This window comes from Cajanus cajan, chromosome 1 (genome assembly GCF_000230855.2).
Source record: "Cajanus cajan strain Asha chromosome 1, NIPB_CcT2T_4, whole genome shotgun sequence".
Classification (NCBI taxonomy): Eukaryota; Viridiplantae; Streptophyta; class Magnoliopsida; order Fabales; family Fabaceae; genus Cajanus; species Cajanus cajan.
The window spans coordinates 13,630,701-13,652,349 of record NC_138517.1 but is presented as its reverse complement, the minus strand read 5'-3'; the positions used below and the strand labels follow the sequence as shown (position 1 = coordinate 13,652,349).

The 21,649-nt window shown below is 33.1% G+C and overlaps 2 protein-coding genes across 5 annotated transcripts; one reads left to right on the top strand and one right to left on the bottom strand.

The window, feature by feature from the left end:
• Nucleotides 1-1,638: 1,638 nt before the first annotated feature.
• Nucleotides 1,639-10,257, bottom strand: LOC109818747 (single-stranded DNA endonuclease family protein). 4 transcript variants are annotated; one of them, XM_083075378.1, is made up of 15 exons: nt 10,033-10,257; nt 9,790-9,947; nt 8,085-8,146; nt 7,848-7,975; nt 7,315-7,366; nt 7,098-7,170; nt 6,924-6,994; nt 6,744-6,818; nt 6,368-6,427; nt 6,146-6,239; nt 4,063-4,162; nt 3,591-3,673; nt 3,205-3,305; nt 2,580-2,710; nt 1,639-2,348 (listed from the first exon to the last, which is right to left on the bottom strand). In XM_083075378.1, exons 1-15 carry the CDS (start codon nt 10,098-10,100, stop codon nt 1,829-1,831), a joined length of 1,776 nt encoding a protein of 591 aa, XP_082931504.1. In that variant the 5' UTR covers nt 10,101-10,257; the 3' UTR covers nt 1,639-1,828. The 4 variants fall into 4 exon arrangements, with proteins under 4 accessions (XP_082931504.1, XP_020239860.2, XP_082931514.1 ...); XM_020384271.3 differs by having other exon boundaries at nt 6,924-6,997; nt 10,033-10,256; XM_083075388.1 differs by lacking the exon at nt 6,744-6,818 and having other exon boundaries at nt 10,033-10,256.
• A 1,039-nt stretch (nt 10,258-11,296) lies between these two features.
• On the top strand, nt 11,297-16,924 carry LOC109818752 (membrane steroid-binding protein 1). Its single transcript, XM_020384279.3, has 2 exons — nt 11,297-11,739; nt 16,232-16,924. Exons 1-2 carry the CDS (start codon nt 11,429-11,431, stop codon nt 16,584-16,586), a joined length of 666 nt encoding a protein of 221 aa, XP_020239868.1. The 5' UTR covers nt 11,297-11,428; the 3' UTR covers nt 16,587-16,924.
• Nucleotides 16,925-21,649: the final 4,725 nt, after the last annotated feature.

Genomic DNA, 21,649 nt, shown 5'->3' with positions numbered 1-21,649 from the left:
GCACGGATTTTGTATAGATATTTTACTTTCGTACAAATGCACTATATGTTTAGTCATTTTTTTAAGCAATAGCGTGTTTAATTGTTTGTGCTTACACATTTAAGTTTAGAAATTATGATCATGAGTAATATTTAAATAATTATAAGGATTTCATTTTTTCACTTTGTATAATGCACCAAAAAAAACTCAAGGTCGATCTTGATTGTAAATATAAATTTTTTTTATAGTGTCTACTAATTAAAAAGTAGTATAAATATGACTTTCAACACAATTATTTTAAAAATCAATAACTATCATAAATAATAATAGTGTAAAATTATTTTATATTGTAAGTACATATCCTTCTTTTTCTAAAAATATTCCTCAACCATGTAACTTCAAATTCGTGCCTTTCACTTGTTGGTTGGTTTAACAGAATATGTAAGTCATTTAAGGGAGTACAAAAGTGTCTTCCAAATTATAATTGAACCTTAAATCCACCGTCATTTTAGTTGCTCTCTTCTGATATTCTCTTCAAACTTTTAATAACCATACATAGACGGGGACAGGGCAACCTCTCGCCGTGATCTCACTATCCGTTGATGCCCAAATATCACAAGGGTTGCATTGGCAACATCATCCTCGATTACCTTTTATTTTATGAGTATCATAACAATAAGGGTTGCTCATAAGCTATTAAGAATTTGACATGCACTTGGGTGAGTCCCTCATTTTACTAGTAGTTATCATAACAAATAAGGGTTGTTTGTTCAGTCGGGTTTGTCACATACCAAGGCACATTACCTTAATTAAGTGGTACATATATCGTATCAAAGTATGGATAAAGCCATAAAACATTAAGTATAGTATCTTTACTTAATAATTCATTAAATAGGGGCATAAATCATCCCTAAGCAATGTTATCATATACATGTCTAAGGATTCCCTTGCATACGAGATCCTAAACAAAATAATACTACTATTTTTGGGAAGCTAGCTTACGAAGATATATAATCTTCGAAACATCAATATCTTCTTGACCATGATCTTTTCACCATGTTCAATCTGAAACATAAAACTAAACTAATGAGTGCTACAAGCATTTAAATGTCTCATAAATGTGTCCTTTTCATTAAACTTAAACATTTTTTTTAACACAACTATTAACTTTGACATGCTTACTTCCCATATAAACAATACCAAAATCAAAATATGATAATATACATTGTTATCACAAAAATATTTTTTGACACCAAATTTTTAAACTAATTTGTAATATATATATATATATATATATATATATATATATATATATTATAACTCTTGGTGCAACCTTGCTATCTAGAGGAAGTCAATTTTTTTTTCTTTTGTTAAATAAATCCTTTTGAAATTTTGCAATACATAAAATAATTGACAAAATCTCTTTTTTTAACATTAGAGTATTTTTATTGAGCTAGATGTCAGATACGTGATATTTGACTATTTGTTATTTCTAATAGTTGAGACAACTGCTTTAAGGCTCCCATGTAGTCTACATCTGACGCATTTGTCTCTACAATCAAAAAGGCATGAGTTTGGAATTTCTGTACATGGTCACTTATTGACAATTTGCTTAGCTACTTGACTTGAGACATTTCATTATTCCCAAGCAGGAGACTATTTTCTCAATTGCACAAAGGGGCACAATTGATTCTAATATTGAGAATAAAATGTTACATAATTGATACATCCTAAAAATCTTAAAAGTTGAGGACTGTCTCAACCTTTTAAGGACTACGTTGATCATACCGCTAGTCAATGTTCACCTCAACTACACTAATAAAATCTGCTCATGTACAAAAGTTGCTTTTCAATGACTATCATTCCTAATACTAGCTAAGAACAATCTCAGCTCCTTCACTTTCTGCTTGTGTTCAACGGACATATCATTTTCTGAATCACTCAAATTAATCACTTCAATATGTTGGTCACTTGATTGCTGGCATTTTGAGGAAAAATTGGATTTCTTTGGTGGGGAAGGGCTCAGAAGATCTATGATCTCGTTTTTATCTACACTGGAAACCGCCTCATTGCTATCAGTGTTGCTAATATTCTGAATCAACCCAGTGTGTTCTATGTCATGTGATAGATGCAACGGATCAGCTTCAGCAATAGTAGTTGTAATCCTAGATATCCTCCCTGAAGTATCAGAGGCATTGAAGTTGGCTTGGTCTCTCAAATTATCATCAAGCAACAAATTCTGAAGTTTTAGATCAAGCTCAGCCAGAGTTGACGTAGATTCCTTTTTCTTTGGTCTTCTTTTATGAATATTCTGTTTCTTCCGTTGAGCTTTTCTTTCCTCGAACACCAAAATCTTCTCACGACAGGCACTGCAGTTGATTAATAATGAGACAATAATAAAAACATAAACTAGTCTTTAGTTGTCAACTTCAAAATACTGCAAGGAATTCATGTCTAGGAAAAAAAAAGAAAAGAACCCACCAGCCTTGTTAACTGAGTTGTTAAAAATTATACTTGGTATATACGCAGTCACGCAGCAATAAAATAATAGCTCAACTAGGGAATTCAAGCAAGTTCATCAATTATGTCATATGTATTACCTTTCTAAAAGATCTGCGGGTACTATTGAATTTTCAAGTCCGTCCATTCCTTCCCAAGAAACCTCATAGCATTCTCTCCCTTGAACTTTTCGACTCTTAATGACTTCTGACACAGGACACTTCACAGGGATCTGTGATCATATATAATATACATAAGATTCACACACAGATACACACACATATATATAGATATAGATATACATACATATATCCTGGTTTAAAAATAAGGAGCCTGTAGATACAGTGTATGTTCACTTTCACTAATGATACTAACAGCATTATAGAAACTCAATGAATAACAGATTTCCCTGTTTATTGGTGATACGCTGAATGCAGTAGAAGTTCATGACCGTAAATCAATGATCAATGAAGAATTGAACCATTGCTATTTACCAAAATAGAAAATCTGTTGCATATTTACGTTACTTAATCAAATGGACAGTTTTGATCTTAAATAATGAACAAGTGAAAGGGAACATCAGTTATCCGGATGCCACGGGACTCTCATGAGCATGGAGCGGTCATTCTTTTGGTTTAAAATATTTAAATTTTAGAACTTTTCAAATGAGCTCATACAAGCAATGAAATGTTAATTAGGTAGTGGAAAGGGTTAGCAATACCATACCTCATGTAAAGGAAGGTTCAATCCAACTTCAGATGAAGTTAAACGCAAATTGGCAAATCGTCGTAAATCTCTTTCAGCTATACTTGGAAGAATATACCCATCTATTAAATAAAATGTCATTTAGCATCGCAAAATAACTTACAACATTCCAGCCCAGACATAGCACCACTCAACTTTTATATTTCAAATGCATAAGGCTTCCAAGTTAGGTAAGGATTAAATGCAAACTCTAGAATTCATTACATGACGAATGAACAACTTAGTTGTAAAACCAGGCCACCCCCAAAACATAATTAAGACATTTACAAATTACAATAATAAATTATTCAACTGGATGTATGAATTGTTGATCTATAAGAATAAGTTTGTTAAAGTAGATGAAGAACCTGTTTTCTCTGAAGGCCACCGAAAGAACTCAGCACATATCTGCTGGAGTTCAGTACGTTGAAACGGATATTGAGCAAGAACCCTATAGAGATGAATCAAACTTTAAGTAGCTGATAATAATGCTGTACAAGGTGTATTCCAGATTTAATTCATCAGATTACATCAAAAATAAAATTCCAATTAATTAAATTTTAAATAAACACTTGATATCTGTAACTGTTTCAGATTGGACTTCACATCAGTTTTCAGAAACTGACGTTTATACCTGATCAGTAATTAGTATTAAGAACAAAAACAGATACTCATGACCTTTCTTAGTTAGAAAGAGCATGAGAAGTGTTAAAATTCCCAGAGGTCAATTGACTCAGTTTCCACATTTTCGAATTGGTGAGTATATTGAACATATTTCAATCAGCTCTAAATATCAATCTTTAGGAGTTGGAAACAATGAATAATAAAAGATAAACCTACTTGTGTACAATATCTGAATCTGCTGGGTGACATTTTGGCTTCATATAAGCATTAATGACTTGTAAAATGTTATCATCTTGCCGTAAATCATTCTTACCTCCTGCATACGCAAAAGATAGAAACTAAGATACAAAATTAAAGAGACACTGACAATCGTTCATTTGACAAAAAAAAAATAAAAATGAACTGCAAGTCATCATTTGTATACAAGTTGACGCAGACAATACATTCTAGAAGAAATAAAATAAGCATAAAGGTATTAGGCATATACATTCCATCAATTGGTTTAGATGTATATATTATATATAACCTAACCGTAACATCTCAGTGCTTTACAATTTACATTTAAATGGACAGTAAACAGTTAGGGTTAATTTAACTATTTTTTAAGCTAATATTATATTTTCAGATATTGGGATTATTTCATTAGTTTAGCTCTGTTGGTTATTTCTTACGGTATTGTTATTTAGGCTTATATTTATGTCATCAGAGGCTGGAAATTTGATCTTGATCATGAGTTGTAGATTATTTGGTTCCCAAGATTGACTAGTCCTATATAAGTCATTTAACTAGTTATAAACAAATTAGGCAGTAGGTTGCGTCCATCGGATTGAATTGACTTAATAAATCCGATAATTCAATCCTAATCAAGACATCAAACCAATTAAATTGATTCAATTAATTAACTTTTTTTCATTTCAAATATGAACCAAACCAATTATAATTAATTCAGTTGTTGAATTTATCTTTTTTCAATTAGCACTAACCCAATGAATTGATCAATTATATTTTAACTTTTGGAATTTGAATTAATACATTTTTTCCTCAAATTTTTCTTCTACTTGTCATTTCTTTCCTTTTAATTCATTTTTATCTTTTTATAATCCTTTCTAGTGTTACCGAATGTCTTAATTTGTCATGTTTATTATGTATTCTTTTACTTTAGAAAATAAATTAATGAGATATATAAAGTAATAATTATAGAAAAACTAAATATTAATAAAAGAGCAAAGATGCATTAATACAAAATTAAAAAGTTATGTAAAATAGACAATAAATGAACATAAAAAGTTGAAAAGAATACTTTTTTAATCATAATCCGATGTAAACCAAACTAACCGAGGTTAATTAAACTTGATAAGTTTGGCTTTGATTTGACTTTAAAGTCGAATCAATCCAACCCATTAACACTCCTACTAAACTCTGTGAATGGAGAAATTGTTTTCAGGGAAAAACACTCCTAAAAACCCATATCATCGGAGATTCCTAAATTAAATATGATAGATGTTATTCTTATGATATTTTTCTCATTTCATCTTCTGCTCAAGTTTTCTTAATTTTTAGAACAGCCTTTTATCAGATTTCCATGGTAAAAGGTATTAATTGCCTTGAGAAATACACCCTAATTGCCTCGAGAATTTGATCCTTTTCACCCCCATTTTTTTTAATAAGTGGAATATCAACAAGGTGGGTGGGCACTTACATTATCTATGCTTCAACCGATAAGGTTTTGCTAGTGGAAAGGGACCTGGAAGAGATGTAATATAAAATCATTCACGTGGGTTCATTTAACAGTTTAAGCTTTTGAAATAGTTGGTTCATAGTACTTCTCATTAATGCTTCCCACTTGGAATAATACAAACATGAGTATAAACGACATGGTCTTTTCACTTTCACATAAACACATCCAACTTATCAGAATTTGAAAAACAACTTCTGTTAAAATAGTGTGCACGCTATAATATAATTTGGACAATGTACCAGTCAATAACTCTGGACTTCAAAGTTTACATTTATTATGTACAATTAACAACATGCAAACAAAATCCTGACATATTTGTTGACAAAATTCTTTAAAAATAAGAGCTAAAACCTCTCTCATATGTCAAAATATTTGGTGCAGTATCACATAATTTGGACGGATAATTCTCTGGAAAATTTTCGTATAGCAACAATTTTGAGTTGCATGCAAAATGATTACAACTAAATTTATTGAAAAAAATATATATATCTCGAGAAAAGTAACAGTTGTATGACATTAAGATTAAGATACTCAAATTAGAATGTAATATAGAAGGTATACCTTTTCTTTTTTTCACCCATTCAAGTCCTTCAGATGCAAATTTTTTAAGAACATATTTGTCCCCAATCGATTTGACAATCTGACACGCCGACTCCTATGGCCATGGAAAAAATAAGCAAACACATAAGCATGTGTAAACATGTAATCTCCAGCTTTGTTATACAACAAGGGGGAAAAGCCGAAAACGTAATATGATCGTGAAAGACAGATTTCAGGACTTACTGGACCCAGACCATGAACTCCTTGATAATAATCACTGCCAAGAAGCAAGGAGAGAGCAATCTGGAGATCACAAGAACCAGTTACTGATATTCACCAGAAAAGAAAACAATAACCTTGAATCAATATATATATGCAGGATATGAACTCTTACTAATTGAATAAGTCAAAACATGCAGGGAGGACGGCGGTAGGAAAGAAAACATCATAATCACAGATATGCAAGTAAAATTCCTATATTCAACGTGATATGTTAAAAAACATTTCCAATTCAAACAATTTAAGGTCAATTATGCTTCCTTTACAGGGAAAATTCTATTTTTACAGGCTTTTTAATTAGGCTTCACATGATGACCTTAACTGTAAAGTTAAAAGTTACCCTATTGTTCATGGACCTAACTTTCTCTTTTGGGCTTGACATGCACATATCTAACTGAATTTGTATTGGACAGCACTGGACAATGAAAGATCATCTATTAAAAAAAACAAAATAAATATGAAAAGAAAAGCAATTAAACACTGGTTCATAAGTATGTTGAAAAGTAAATCAGAAATTTACCAACGAGTCCCTTCCAAATCCAAGTTTTCTTTCAATATCTGTCATCTCATAACAAACAACATATCCACCATCTCCTAACTCATTAATAAACAAATCCTCATAAGTCGGATGATGACATAATTAATACAAAAAAAAAAAAAATCCCCCAATAATAAAACAAGTTGATCTACTCACCAAGGCAGATATCCCTATAAACTGTCCTTGCACCAAAAAGGAATATGTCTGAATCTGAACTGAAACACCCATCCTGCCATAATTATTATGAATGAATGACAGCAATGATGACAGGTTAGCCAACAGAAATAGCATAAGCATCCGATGAATATCGGAAATAACAAAGTGTGTAAAAAGAACTTGAAAATATATAAGCATACACAGACACGGTGCTTACACATAATGATTCAAAATTCAACAAAGCACACTGAGCTTCAGCTTCTTCAATCCTGAATTTTGGAAAAGAGCAATATAATATTAGTTCATATTGTGCAGTAACTATTTTATTATCCAGCAATGTAACTTTTTCAATCAACTATTGAAAAAAATATATCCATTTTTAAGCACGAGTTAAGCTGTTTAGTGCCGCTAAAACAAGACATCAAGAACATTTTCAATATTTTTATACAAGAATACAGCATACCATACAATGTTGAGCACCTTCCATCTCATAATGAATCAGTGCTATCATATATACCACTATATAAAAGAAAAACTTATTAGTCCAATTGACAACTGCTCAGCAATGGACATGGTAAAAGTAAATAACTTTCTTCTTGAACTATTATTACTATAATAAATTTACAAAAAAAAAAATCCATTTTTTACTCATTTTAAGTAAAATATATTTTAATACCAACAATTACCGGGCACAATATGAGAGTGTCCTCTAAAACAAAACACTGAACCTTAAATTCAATTATATATTACCCATTCAAACAAGCAATGCCAAGACCCATCCCCAAGACTTTAGCCTCTTTGATCATGCAAGAAAACTCAGACCCCATGTTTCTCCGTAATGAAGTAGCTTTCTGTAAGTTAGTTTCATTTTGTGCTACCTGCATTATTATGATTTACTAGCCAAAGTTAGTTCAGAAGAAAGTATGGAGGTTGTATAAAGTATACACGAGAAACTGCAAGAGAAAAGAAATATGAGAGGCTACCAACCTCCTTTCCAACATTTAAGCGACGCCTATAGGTTGACAATTTGATGGCGGGAATTGATCCATCTACCAGACATCAAAGATTAATAACTCGGAAGGAATATGAAAGACTAATGTAAATGAAAACACATTCGAAAAGTAAATAAGCTGAATGAATGGTGACAAAAACATCATAATTAAGTCATCCTGAAAGAACCTAATCATCATAAATATGACCATCAAGTAACATGTCATAAGTCAATGACATACACCAGAATTTCAAATCTGAGATATTACATTAGAAGCAAAGGGGCCAGCATAAGCTACACCACTCCCCTTGTTTCCAGATGACAGCTAATAAATCGGACTGATAGGGTGATATGAAATGTATTACTTGCATAGTTTGTATAGTGTCAGTAGAACCACACAATATCATAGAAATTGAGATGTGACAATGAAATCACCAAACCAAAGCCCGTGCAAATAACAGTTGTCCAGTGTCAAATATTGATAGAGAAAAAAAAAATTCAGAGAAAGCTGATCCAAAAGGACACCTATATCACTAGAGACCCATTCTCAAATCTCACATGATGAAATGCTCACTTAAAATGAATACTTCTTTCATCCAAACATACCCTAAGGTTTTCAAGCTTGGTATAAGTATTGCCCATTGCTTTCTTTAGCTAGCATATTCAGCCCATGCAAAACAGCCAATGCTCACAAACTTAGGGCCTGTTTATATAAACTTTTCCAAAAGCAGAAAAAAATAGGAAGGAGAATCAAAATAAGATTTTCCACAAGTTAAAAGTAGCTTATGTATAAGTTAAAAATAAGATTTTGGAGAAGTTAATAGGAGAGAGCTTCTACAAATTACCTTATGCATAAGCTAATTTCAACTTATGGAGAAATTTATTTTATTTTTCCTTCCTATTTTTTCTCTCCTAAAAGTGCTTCTAAAGAATTTTACCCAAATAGACCCTTCAGAGGTTCACAACACAAATACAACCACAGCTACAATTTAAAACCCTGATATACACACACAAACATAACCTACGGTTTCCAGGGTTGGTATTAGTATTGCTGAATGCTTTCATTAGTTAGAATATTCAGCCCATGCAAAGCACCCAATGCTCACCAAAACAAACACGACCACAACTACAATTTAAAACCCTGATACATACAAACACATGCACGTTCGTCCATACACACAACTTCATAACCAAACTTACATGCATAAACGCAACTTGTACCAAAAGTCTAATGTGGTCGTTTTCAACTCTACCTATTGTCGGGAATATGAGGGGGCTAAACTCATATACACCAACTAGCCATGAACAAATCACACAAGTGAAGTCAACACAGTCAACACCACATCTTAACAAAACTGAGCATATCTCCTCATATGTTACTCAACATCCCTATCTCTATCCAATGTGAGACTTCCCACTCACACTTGCACTCCAAAGTCTGAGTCACTCTCTTCTATCCCCATCCATATTTCTCACAACTGAACTAACTACCCCAAACACTCTGTACTTAAAACCTCACTGGTAAAGTTCAAATAGGTGCCATGCAAACAAAATATCCAATTCAAATATACTCACTAACCCAGTTAAAGAACAACCACCTCTTTCACAAGACCAAACAAAAAATTCAATTTTTATAAAGTAAAAAATCCCAATTCTCGAGCAGTGAGCGAAAAATAAAATAAAAAACTCAAATTGAGAAACCTGCGACGAAGACGACGCTGCAATTGAGCGCAATGAGTGCTCTGAGCCGGTGAAAGAGTCCTTTGAGGTACACCTTCTCCTTGACGCAGGCGTGCGACTTGCTGACGCTGTGAAGCTGCACCATCCAGCACGAGAGGTCCACGCACACCCTCTTGTTCCTGAACAACAACAACACAAAGACGCGCGTTAATTCACACACCGTAACGAAGGAGAGAACGGAGTTTCGGGAAAGTTCAACGCAACTGTAGGTGGTGAAGGGGAACCGTTTTCTTGCACGATTCGAGGATGTCCCATAAATTCTTCACGCCCATTGGAATGGGGATTGAAACGTTGGTTAGTGAGGTGAGAGACGAGGATTTTTCTGGCGAGAGGGAAAAATGAAGGGAGGGTTTCGTTTGAGTTTTTAAAATTCGAAACGCGAATTCAAGCGCTTTCAGATCTATGCTGCGTACTTTTTCTTTTGGTTAGAGTGTTTTTTGTCCGTTATAACTAATTTTTATTAGCATCTTTTTGACTCATCATCTAATTACACTAGTATTTTAAGTTTGTGAAATATAGATTTTAATTTTGTATAACTAAAATTATAATTTATAATAAATAATATTTTTTAATATACGAATTATGAATTAGAAATTATTAATTATTTTTCTTTGTCAATTATATTCTTGTATCTATTTAAATTTTAATTAATTTGATAACTATTATATATTATATATTTATTATAAAGTAAAATAAATAAAAAGATAACAAAAAATATTAGAATTACCGACATTAAATATTTTTTAATCTATTATTTAATTTAATTTTTTTATTTATCATATTTATTTATGAATTAAATTTAATAATCTTATATTTTAACTTAAATTATTTATCTTAAATTTAAAATATACTTTATATGTTTAAAATATTTATTTATATAAATTTTAAATATGTTTATATATTCAAATTATAATATTTATTCATAAATATAATTTATTATAAATATAATTATATATGTAACCCCAAGCGTGTGTTTTAGCGGTAGGGATTGATCCACACTTAAGCAAAGTCAGGGTTCGAATCCTGCCTTGTGTATGCAGCCGCGCTAAATCTTGGGGCCAGCTATCTCACCCTTACGAGAAATAGAAAATTTAATTCCTTATTATTTTCTTTGAATTGATATGAGTAAACTATTAAAATCAAAAAGGACTTTTGTAGGCGGCGTTAGGGACCATTAAAAACTATATGAGAGGAATAAATCTTAATATAATTATTTTGTTTTATATTTTTATACAGATATTTTCTGTCATATTTTTCTTTTAATAATTTATTAAAGTTACTTTTTCTTACAAATGACTTTTCATTCTTTTTATTTGTTTATTTATTTAAAATTAATATATAAATATTTTTAACATATAAATTGTAAGATAAAATACATATAAAATAAAGATTAATATTTAATATATAAGAATTTATGTTAAAATAAAATGAGAAAAAGAGTACGGCAACTGACAAATAGTTGAAAAGCTGCACTTTTCCATCGGTGATGACGGCATCATAAAAATCTCACCCTTTTCAACTTTCCTTTCTATCCCTCTCCCGATTCTCTCTCTGCCACCAACACTCAAACACATAGTGTGCAGCACCAGCAACCGCAAAAATGGCACTGCAAATATGGGAGACACTGAAGGAAGCCATAGTCGCCTACACAGGCCTCTCTCCACCCACCTTCTTCACCCTCCTCGCCCTCTTCCTCGCCATCTACTACGTCGTTTCGGGCCTCTTCCCCTCCTCCGACAACCACCGCCACGTGGCTTCGCGCGACTTCGAGCCCCAGATGGAGCCTCTGCGACCACCCGTTCAGATCGGCGAGGTCTCCGAGGAGGAGCTCCGAGCCTACGACGGCTCCGATCCCGAGAAGCCCCTCCTCATGGCCATCAAGGGCCAGATCTACGACGTGTCGCAGAGCAGGTATAGTCCTTCAATATAACTCTGATAACACCAACTCATCACTATACAACACCCCTTTTGTTGATTTTGGTTTTTGAGTTTTACCCTTTTTGTTTTTTGTGGTTTTGGTGGTGGGTTTTCGTTTGTTTGGTCAACGGGGCCTTTTTTGGGTTCTGGGTGCTTTTTTCTGTTGCTTGAATAAGCATTTTACGAATAGAAAGAATTTAGAGCAGTTATATAGATGCTTTTAGCGTTGTTTTTGGGATTAAAATTAGAGTTTTATTTTGTTAATTTGTGTAATGAAGGTTTGAATTAAATGTCAACATAGACTATCTAGAGGAAACTTCAATTTTGATCGGTAAACAACACCAAAAGCACACAAGAGACTGCATTTTGGTGTTGTTTTGTAATCAAAATTAGTGTTCTACTGTTTTACTTTTTTAATTTGTGGAGTGAAGGTTTGAATTAAATGTCAACATGGATTATCAAGGTGAAACTTCAATTTTGATTAGAGAACAATACCAGAAACACCTAAGAAATTGCATTTAGATTTTTTTGGGACAAATATGCATTTTGAGTTTTCCCCCCTTTTTCTTTGGGTTACTCTTGTTAAAAATTGATCCCTTTTTTTAAGGTATGCTTTAGGTTTTTTTTTTTTTTTTTTTTTTTTGTGGAATGGTGTTGGTGTTTAGGTTTGAAGAAATTATGTGATTTTTCAGTTTCTTTTTCCTACTTAAAGTTAGAGGTCTTGAATTTGTTTTTATTTTATGATGAGGGGAGGATGCAATTCTACTAAGGTTTTGAAGTCTCATGTTTTTAACTAAGCATTTTTTGGTATGCATAGTAGGAGTGGATAATGGGAGGATTGAAGATAGTGAATGTGTATGGAGTTGTTTAATGTTGTATTGAATTATGTTATTTTTTAGGCCACCATTTTCCTACTATTGGCCTACACTTCTGCTAGCCTGGCCTCAGAGTCTGAGTTGATTAGGTGGTAAGTGGGCAGGAGGAAAATGGATTGCTGACTGAAAATGACATTTTACCAAAGTAATGACCTCGAGAGAAAGTGACTTGGATTAATTTCCACCTTTCTCAACTGAAAGTCTAATATCATGTATTGAATGTAATGTGACATTCATTTCAAGTTTTCTTCAAGTTGAGTGAAAAAGAATTGCATGATACTCGGTTGAGTAGGTTCTATTAATTGGATTGTTTAAAATATGATGGAATGCATTCTGTTTCATGTAATCCATTATCCCCCATTCCCATTTTCTTTCCTTTCAATTTGGAAAATACAGAATGAAACTAATCTTATTTTTGTTCCACTGTAAAAATATCTGAATGATGTAATGATTTATATGCCCTTCCATCTCAATGATCCCATTTCATTTCATTCCACTCACCATTCAAGTCAAAATTACTTTTACTTTGTTGAAAAGGGTGTACCTCTTTTTATGTATGCTGTTACTTTCCTATGTTTTTTACTGTAGTTTTCATGCATCTGAAAGAGAGTTTGACGAAATAGTATTCATATCATTTTTTGTTCTAAACAGGCTAAAAAGATTGACCAAGGTGATTGGTATGCCAGGGTCATTAATCATTATCTCTCACTGTAGTGTTCTTTCATTCTCCAGAAATAATGAATGGGTGTTTATTTAGTCTCACCTGGAAATTATGATTCTGGGGTGGTTAGGCCTGTTGGAAATACTGCCTTTTGTAAATTTTGAACTTGGGAATCCCCACTTATTATCAAATCTAAGTTGTCCAGTAGGCTAAATTTTTCGTACAAATTTTTTATTATATGAATCATACAAGTTTTTGATTGAGTAGGTGGGTGTGACAGGCGAGGGAAAACAAACGCATGTTATTTTTAATGTAGGTTGGTAAGACCTAATAGGCAGTTGTACGTAGTTTGCCAATTTAGTGTTTCATTTAACTCTGATTACACCAGTTATCCTAAAGTTGCTTGCTTTATTTTTGCTGCTCTATTCAGTCTGTTATACGCCCCCGCAAATTTAAACTGCCCTCGCCCCCGCCCCCAATACCCGCTGGGGATAAAATCTGGGTCCCCATCCCCGCCCCCGGCGGGGTTCGGGTTTCCCCGCCCCGCCCCCGTTTCTATTTTTTTTCTTCTTTTTTTCTTTTAAATAAATATGAACAATTTAAAAAAAAAATAAAAGAAAAGTAAAATAATATAAATTTTTACATATAAATATTTCTAATTTTGGTTTATATATATATATAAATAATTTTTTAATTATATTATTAAGCGGGGCGGGGGCGGGTATGGGGGCGGGGGCGGGGTGGGTATTGACATCCCCACCCCCGCCCCCGATTTTATCAATCGGGGAAAACCCGAACCCAATAAACACGGGTTTTCCCCGTCCAAATCGGGGCGGGTTCGGGCAGGTATCCACAGGAGCGGGTTAAATTGCCATGTCTAGCCTGTTCTAGTTACCATAGAAGATCCTCAAGTCTTTAGTATGAAATTGTCTCTTTAACAACCTTCTCTTTGGCAGTCTGGCATTTTCTTTCTACTTGAAACTCTATTTTTCATCTTCTACTCAAATGAGTCAAAACCATCAAAGTTTGATTAAATCATCCTAAACTTTGTTGCTCTCAAAATTCACTTACCAAAGTATCAAACTTCACCCAGAATAAAAATATTAAAAAAAATTCTCCTCTTGAAACCCTAATCTCACATCCAACTTCATTTTATGAAGTTTCCACTAAACAAAGTGGGGAGACTATAATTGCATGCAGTCTAAACTAGAAGGACCAAAAATGTAATCAAGTAAAAAAAGGTTTTAGTGTTGACTATTCATGTTGCTTAAAACTTTAAAACCCATTCAAACTGAGCTTGGGTAACCCTATCTAATCTCTTACTTGCTACCTGCTATAACAATCCATGATTGTCAAATCATGAGTAAAACAATACAAGTATGACAGCATTTTTTCCATTCATGTATGACTCAAAATTAAACATTGCTTAAAATGCATCTTCTATACAATAACATATGTTTCAATCATTCAAGAACTGAAATACCAACCAACTATCCCAAGCCACATTACTGATGTTAAAGAAATTAAACTGTGTAAGCTCTAAAAGTAAATGAAGATTCTCGTCCTATAGTCAACTCAAATTTTAGAGGTAAGTGAACCACATATGTTAAACTAAGGGAGGAAATTAAAAGAACTAAGGTTAGTGATGCAAAATCTGGACAAAGGGGTAATCTATGGAGTAGGTTGAACATATTCTGCTCTAGATCAGAAGATCCAAAATCCTTTTCATCCTTTATTCCCTTTCCCTTCCCTGTTTCCTAAACAAATATAGGGGAATTGAATCAATTTTCATTTGGGTTGCATGTTGGATCCTTTGTGACTCGGTGGGAATCATGGGTTCAAAATGGTTTGAATTGCACTAGAACTTCCGTTCAAGCTCTATCAAAAGGAGTCACCTAAGGACTCGACTCCCTGTATTGCTTTTAACCATGGTAGTAAGTATCGCACGATTTGCGATTCGTATCTTACGATACGATACGATTCCGAGACTCCGCGATTTGAATCGCACGTTGATTAGAACTAGACCTTATTATTTTCTTTTGATTACATAGGTCCAAGAAACTTGAATGCCAAGATTGGTAAGGGAAAATCAATAATATAAGATGAGGATGAAATTGAAGATAATGTAGAAGAAGAAGAACTTTTGATATTAGAAGATGAAGATGACTTGAGTGATGTAGATCTTGGGGTTGGGGATGATGAATGATCTTGGATAGGGGCATTTTGTATTTATTTTTTGAGGTTATATGACTGAATTTGTGTGCCAGAATTTGTGTGGCAGTAGCACCACTTGTTGCTGAGTTTATGCAGCAACAACACTAATATTTTTTTTGGGTGGCTATATTGCTGAATTAGAGTAGCAAACAGCCCCTGGTGGCTGGTATATGCATATATTTAGCAACAACAATGATTTTTTGGAGGCTTTGTTGTTGAACTGTGCAGTCATTTATTTTGGCTTTGAGACTGTTATTATTTGTATAATTGTATCTTTGTTTGTATTGAAGTTTATATGTTACTATATATTTATGTATGACTTCATTTTTTCTGTTTCTTTATGTTAAAATGTGCTTAGAGTGCTTTTATATGTCTTGTATGCATATATATACACTATGTTTTTATTGATCATGAATCTTACGATTCATGATATGATTCGATTCACGATTCAAAAAATAAGTTTTCCGATACATTATTTATATCTCGATTCAACTACCATGGTTTTAACATGTATATCTTTTGTTAGTGAGAACTAAGGTTATTATTGTAGAATTTAGATGTGAGAATCATCAGAAAACCCACAGAATACCTGATTTTTTTTCCTAGTTGAAAAAATATTGTATAGATTCTTCTTTTGATTTCTACTTTTAAATGTCACTGACAAAATAGCAAAAAGGAAATTGATATATGTTTTTCTTTTCTGTTTTTTCAATGTTTCTGTAATTTGCCCTACCAGAATGTTTTATGGACCTGGTGGACCCTATGCTCTATTTGCTGGCAAGGATGCTAGCAGAGCTTTAGCAAAGATGTCTTTTGAAGAGAAAGATCTAACTGGAGATATTTCTGGCCTTGGTCCATTTGAGCTTGAGGCCCTGCAAGACTGGGAATACAAGTTTATGGGCAAGTATGTAAAAGTTGGAACTGTCAAAGCGACAGTTCCAGTGACCAAACCAGAATCCACTGGTGAAGCATCAGAATCTACACCCCATGATGCTGAATCTTCCAAGCCTACTGAAGATGTTCCATCAGAATCAGCAGCCGTTAAATATGATGAAACTCCTTCAAAGGTTGATGCAGATAAAGAGGAATAATCGTTGGGTAAATAATTGTTGTCTTGCAAGCAATGGAAACAATTACACAGAAGCTTCTGAAATAGACTGATCCTTGCTGAATGTATTCAGCAAATGTGGGACGAGTTATTGGTGTAGGCCACCCCGTTTGCACTGAAACTTTTTCCAAGTTTTCTGTTTGATAAATAAGGAATTCTTAGTATTTAATTTCAGCTTTACTGAGTTTAAGCTTCTTGTATTCCATAAGATATGTATTACTTAAGAGGGAACAAACCAAGTGACATTTGGGACCATATACTGATCCAAGTATTGAATGAATGCATTTGGTCTTATATGGTATAAGGTATAATCGTTTATTACGTTTGTGCTTTGGTTTTTCCTTCCTGGAATAATTCCATTGATATCCCATCTTTAATTCTTAATCCCATGAATTTTAGCAGGTAAATGATGTGATTTGATCGAACGATGTTATGTTGCTTTCTTCTTGTATCAGCGTTCCGATCCCTTAGAAGACCACAAGCTCGTACATTTTATTTGTTTGACAGAAACGAAACAAAGTGAAAGAAAATTAGGATAGACAGAAATGGAAAAGAGAGAAATGAATTAGAAATATGATGGAAATTTGGATTATTTAACTTGAAAGAAATAGAAAGGAAACTGAAAATAAATAATATTATGAGGTTTTTTTTAGTTTAGAGGAAGTAAATTATATTATATTAGAATAAAAGTAAAATTTGCTATCTTGTATACAACCTGTATTATGTCATAAACTATTGAAGATCAACGACTAATTTAGAGGTGGAACAAGAAACTATTCAAGCTCGTTTCTCTGTCAATTTTCACTATTTGACGTGATTTTAAGGGTTACCGTGGATCTCTTGTACAAAATCAAACATGTATTTAATCGATTGTAATTTCTATATCATAGATTGCTTTTAACAAATGATATAGTCATCTATTCTTCAAACTTGAGATCAACTCCACATTATAAATGCATTTATGGTTTGTTTAGATGAAAAATTTTATAAATTTAAGAAATTTTAAATTTTTTGTATTTGAATTACTTTGATTTCAATTTCTATCATTCTTAAAATATTTTGTTTGGATACGTCAATTTAAATTTTTTAAATTTTAAAATGTTGGGTTGGATATGATAATTTGATTCTACCATGATAAAATTAATTTTAAAAATATATTTATATGTTAAAATTTTTAAATTAAATTTTATAAAAATAAATATTAGCTAATTTTTAAATATTTAATAATTTTAAAAATTAATATTAGATAATATTTAATAATTTTAAAAATATTTTTAAATATTTAATAATTAAAAACATGAAAAATAAGAGATAAAATAAAATATATAAGTGAAATAAGAAAAAAAATATATTAAAATTTTACTATTTCAAAAAATTTTATAAATACTTAAATTTTAAATTCTTTATAAATTTTTTATCCAAAAATGATATTTCATTTCAAAAGATTTAAAATTCTTTAAATAAATAAATTATTTTATTTAAATTCTTTATCTAAATAAACTATTACAAATTTTGAATCCTCGTATTCATCCTGGATTAATCGTTTATTTGTCAATAAATTTATATTCACGATGTTCCACTATTTTACGTAGAACATGATGTTCATTGCAATTGTGTCACTGTTCATGAGCTTCCCATTGTCAGACTATGAGTACGACTTCAATAATTTTTCTAAAAAAATCATGGGAATATCAGCAGATGGCATGTCTCAATGCGCAGAATTTGTGATATAGTATAAAAGCATCTACTTTAAATGGGTCCCAAACACCATAGTATGAAACCATCGACTCATTTCAAGTTCCAAGTATCGGAGTTTTAGGAAGAACTAATTTAAAAAAAAAAGTTTCTTGTCACTTACTCCAATGACAATTTCTTGTAAATTCTATCTCTTATTTTTAAGATGCACCTTAAATAACTCCTATTAAAATTGCTCTAACAAAATATATTATAACAAGATATTTTCATCTCAACAAAAGTTGGTTGGATTGATAAGAAATGAACTGATATATCTAGAAAGGTGAGTTGAATTAACATGTAAATACTCTTGTAACTATTCATGAAATCATGAAACTTGTCATGACTCCAATAAATCTCTCGATCTCTTCAGCTAAACTTTTTTATTTTTTTATTTTACATGAAAAGAAAAATAAATATTTTCATGGTGGATATTATGACCCCTAGCTCCATTAAATAGGTTGTATATAACCTGTCTCGTTGCGCAGAATTTGTGCGACTCTTTTATAAGAATAAACATTTTTCGTCACCTAAAAGGAGATTAAATAAGGTCTACTATATTAGCAAGGAAGTGAGGGTGAAAAAGAAAACCATGACATATTGTGTGGCAATTGCATAATGCCACGTTGAGGGAAAAACATCAAATATAAAGCAAAACCAAACAAGGTCTCTTTTTATCTCAAATAATTAAATATATCATTTTATATTCATCAACTAGCTCATAAACTAACCTTACCAAATATCTTTTATTCAAATATTCAATTTATAAGTTTTTAATCTTTTTTATTTTCTAATTTATAAATCTTTAACTAAATTAAAAGATTTCAATTTGCTTATAAATTAGCTTTATCAAACACACTTTTAATGATATTCTTCACTGATTCAATCTTTATACTTATTTTTTTTTAAGTTACATCAACTTTTCTCATAAAGGTATATTGTGTAATTTGTATCTTGAGTAAGATGGATTTCAATGTAATATATTTCAAATAATTAAGAAGTGTGGGTACAAAGATGAGAGAGAGAGAGTAGTAAAGGGAATTAGAGTAATCTCATTATTCTTTTAGTTTATTTATTTATGAACCAAAATAGATAAGATAATTTAAATATACTTAAATAAATAATTTAATTAAAAATTTACTTATTAAATTCTTATCATATGACAATTTATGCAATAAATTTTATTAAATAAACTAAAACTACTTTATTTCATTATTGTTCATAAAAAAAAAACTTAAAATAGTTTATGAGGATTTAAATTGTTTTTATAAATCTAAATAATCTCTTCTTTTTTTTTTTTTTCTTTTCATTTGATCACATGTTATCTTTTATATTCCAACCACCAATCTAAGTTGGACAGCAGTACAATGCTAACAAACGAAAAGGGTGTGCCTTTGTCACATCCATTATCCTTTCATGTTTACAATTACAATATCTCGAACAACGATTGGACTGTCTTCCTTGTCTTCATCACACGGACACAACGAATAACAATTTCTTACCTAATACATGATTTGTGCATATTAAGATAATAAAAACTGATACATCAATATTATTGATCAAATAATACAAATTGTGAGACCCCGTACGGAAAACTCCTTTTTGCTCTCAACCTTCACTCTCTTTTTCTCACTCCATCTTCCTTTCTCTGTTTCCCCAATATTCTGATTTGTTGATTTCGTTTCTTTGGGATTTGAAGGTGCTGATCCAGAGTAGACCAAGGCTAGCAAATTTTCGGAGTTCTCTCTCTCTTGTTCTTCCGTGATCGTTCAAGCTCTCTTTCGTCCCTCTCTTTCGTTCTTCTTGTCCCTAAGCTCCAATTTATGGATTCAAGGTAAGGGAAGTTAGTATTTTGGCTGCGTTTTTGGCTGGAAAATGAGTTTAGGAACTCATTTGGCTGCTGGTGATTGATTTTGTGGTTGGCTGGGTTGCTGGAAAAATTGGGGTTTTGGGGTTTTATGGTTTTGAGTCAAAATTTGAGATTTTCTTTGATCTGTTGTTGCATGCGCATAAAGCTGGTACTTTCGAGCTCCTTGATGAAAATGTGGCACTTTGAACCGTTTGCATGTGAGTTTTCTGTGAAATTTTGCAGGTTTTGGAAATTTTTCGAACTTGGGAGAGTTACTGATGAGTTCGCGCTGAGCGCTGTTCGTCGCGCCGGGCGCGTGACCACCAGGAGACTCTGTTTAGGCAAGCCCGCCGGGCGCAAGGCTGTGTGCGCTGGGCGAGCTTGCAAATGGGGGTCTCTGGTTGGCCCGCGCCGGGCCTGGCTCGAGCTGCGCTGGGCGCGATATCAAGAGTAACATGTTTTTGGGATACTTGGATTGCGCTAAGCGCACTTTTGGACTCGCTGGGCGCGGAGGCTCCTTGGGAGTCTCTGCCAAGGGCACGCTGGGCGCAATTGTGAATTGCGCTGGGCGCGAGACCCTGGTAGGTCTCTGCCTTGCCCACGCTGGGCGCGGGTTAGGCTCCGCTGGGCGCACGAGACTTCTTGAGTCTCTGCCAGACAGGCGCTAGGCGCAATTTGGAATTGCGCCAGGCGCGGGAGAGCCTTGGTGCTCTCGGGTTGAGTCGCGCTGGGCGCAACCTCGAGTGCGCCGGGCGCGCAAGGAGATGATGATCTATAGGATGTTGACTGTTGAGTTGTGCCAAAATTGTTAATCAATGATGTTATATGCTGAACCAAGCGAATTTGATGAATATGTTGTGATGATTAGGGAATTAAGCTGAGATAAATATGTTAGTTGTATTAGAGGTGTATTGTTGAGCTGGAATCAATGGATTAATAAGAGAAATTATATAGTATAGCGGAATCATAGACCGTTGGGCTGAATTGTAGAAAGTAATAATTTTGTTGAATTGTTGTGCTGTGCTGTGCTGTACTGTGCTGAGATATGCTGGGTTGGGTGATCTTATAGCCGCTAAGTCGGTGCTGTTGTTAGCCACACATGTGGTGCTGATTCTAACCGCTAAGGCGGTGCTGTTGTTGCCGCTTTGCGGTGCCGTTATAGCCACTAGAGTGGTGCTGTTGTTGCCGCTTTGCGGTGCCGTTATAGCCACTAGAGTGGTGCTGTTGTTGCTGCTAAGCAGTGCTGATATTGCCGCATTGCGGTGCTGATATTGTTGAGTGGTATAAGCTGTACAAGTGTGCTGATAACTGTATCTGTTGTTATTTATATTGCCAATTATATAATTGTATGATGAATTTTAATTTCACTAGCTTACCCTTCTGTTGTTTTCCATGTTTTTGGACTGCGATGATCATACTATGTATGGGAGCAGGGCAGGAATAGAGGTGCGTCTTGTGGTGAG

What these genes read in the sequence shown, in the direction of transcription:
- LOC109818747 (XM_020384271.3), bottom strand. Translation starts at nt 10,100, where the DNA reads ATGGGCGTGAAGAATTTATGGGACATCCTCGAATCGTGCAAGAAAACG. An exon ending in CAGCGTCGTCTTCGTCGCAG is followed by an intron (nt 8,147 to 9,789) that starts GTTTCTCAATTT and finishes GATGTCTGGTAG; the next exon opens with ATGGATCAATTCCCGCCATC. An exon ending in GCTTAAATGTTGGAAAGGAG is followed by an intron (nt 7,976 to 8,084) that starts GTTGGTAGCCTC and finishes ATAATAATGCAG; the next exon opens with GTAGCACAAAATGAAACTAA.
- LOC109818752 (XM_020384279.3), top strand. Translation starts at nt 11,429, where the DNA reads ATGGCACTGCAAATATGGGAGACACTGAAGGAAGCCATAGTCGCCTAC. An exon ending in TACGACGTGTCGCAGAGCAG is followed by an intron (nt 11,740 to 16,231) that starts GTATAGTCCTTC and finishes TTGCCCTACCAG; the next exon opens with AATGTTTTATGGACCTGGTG.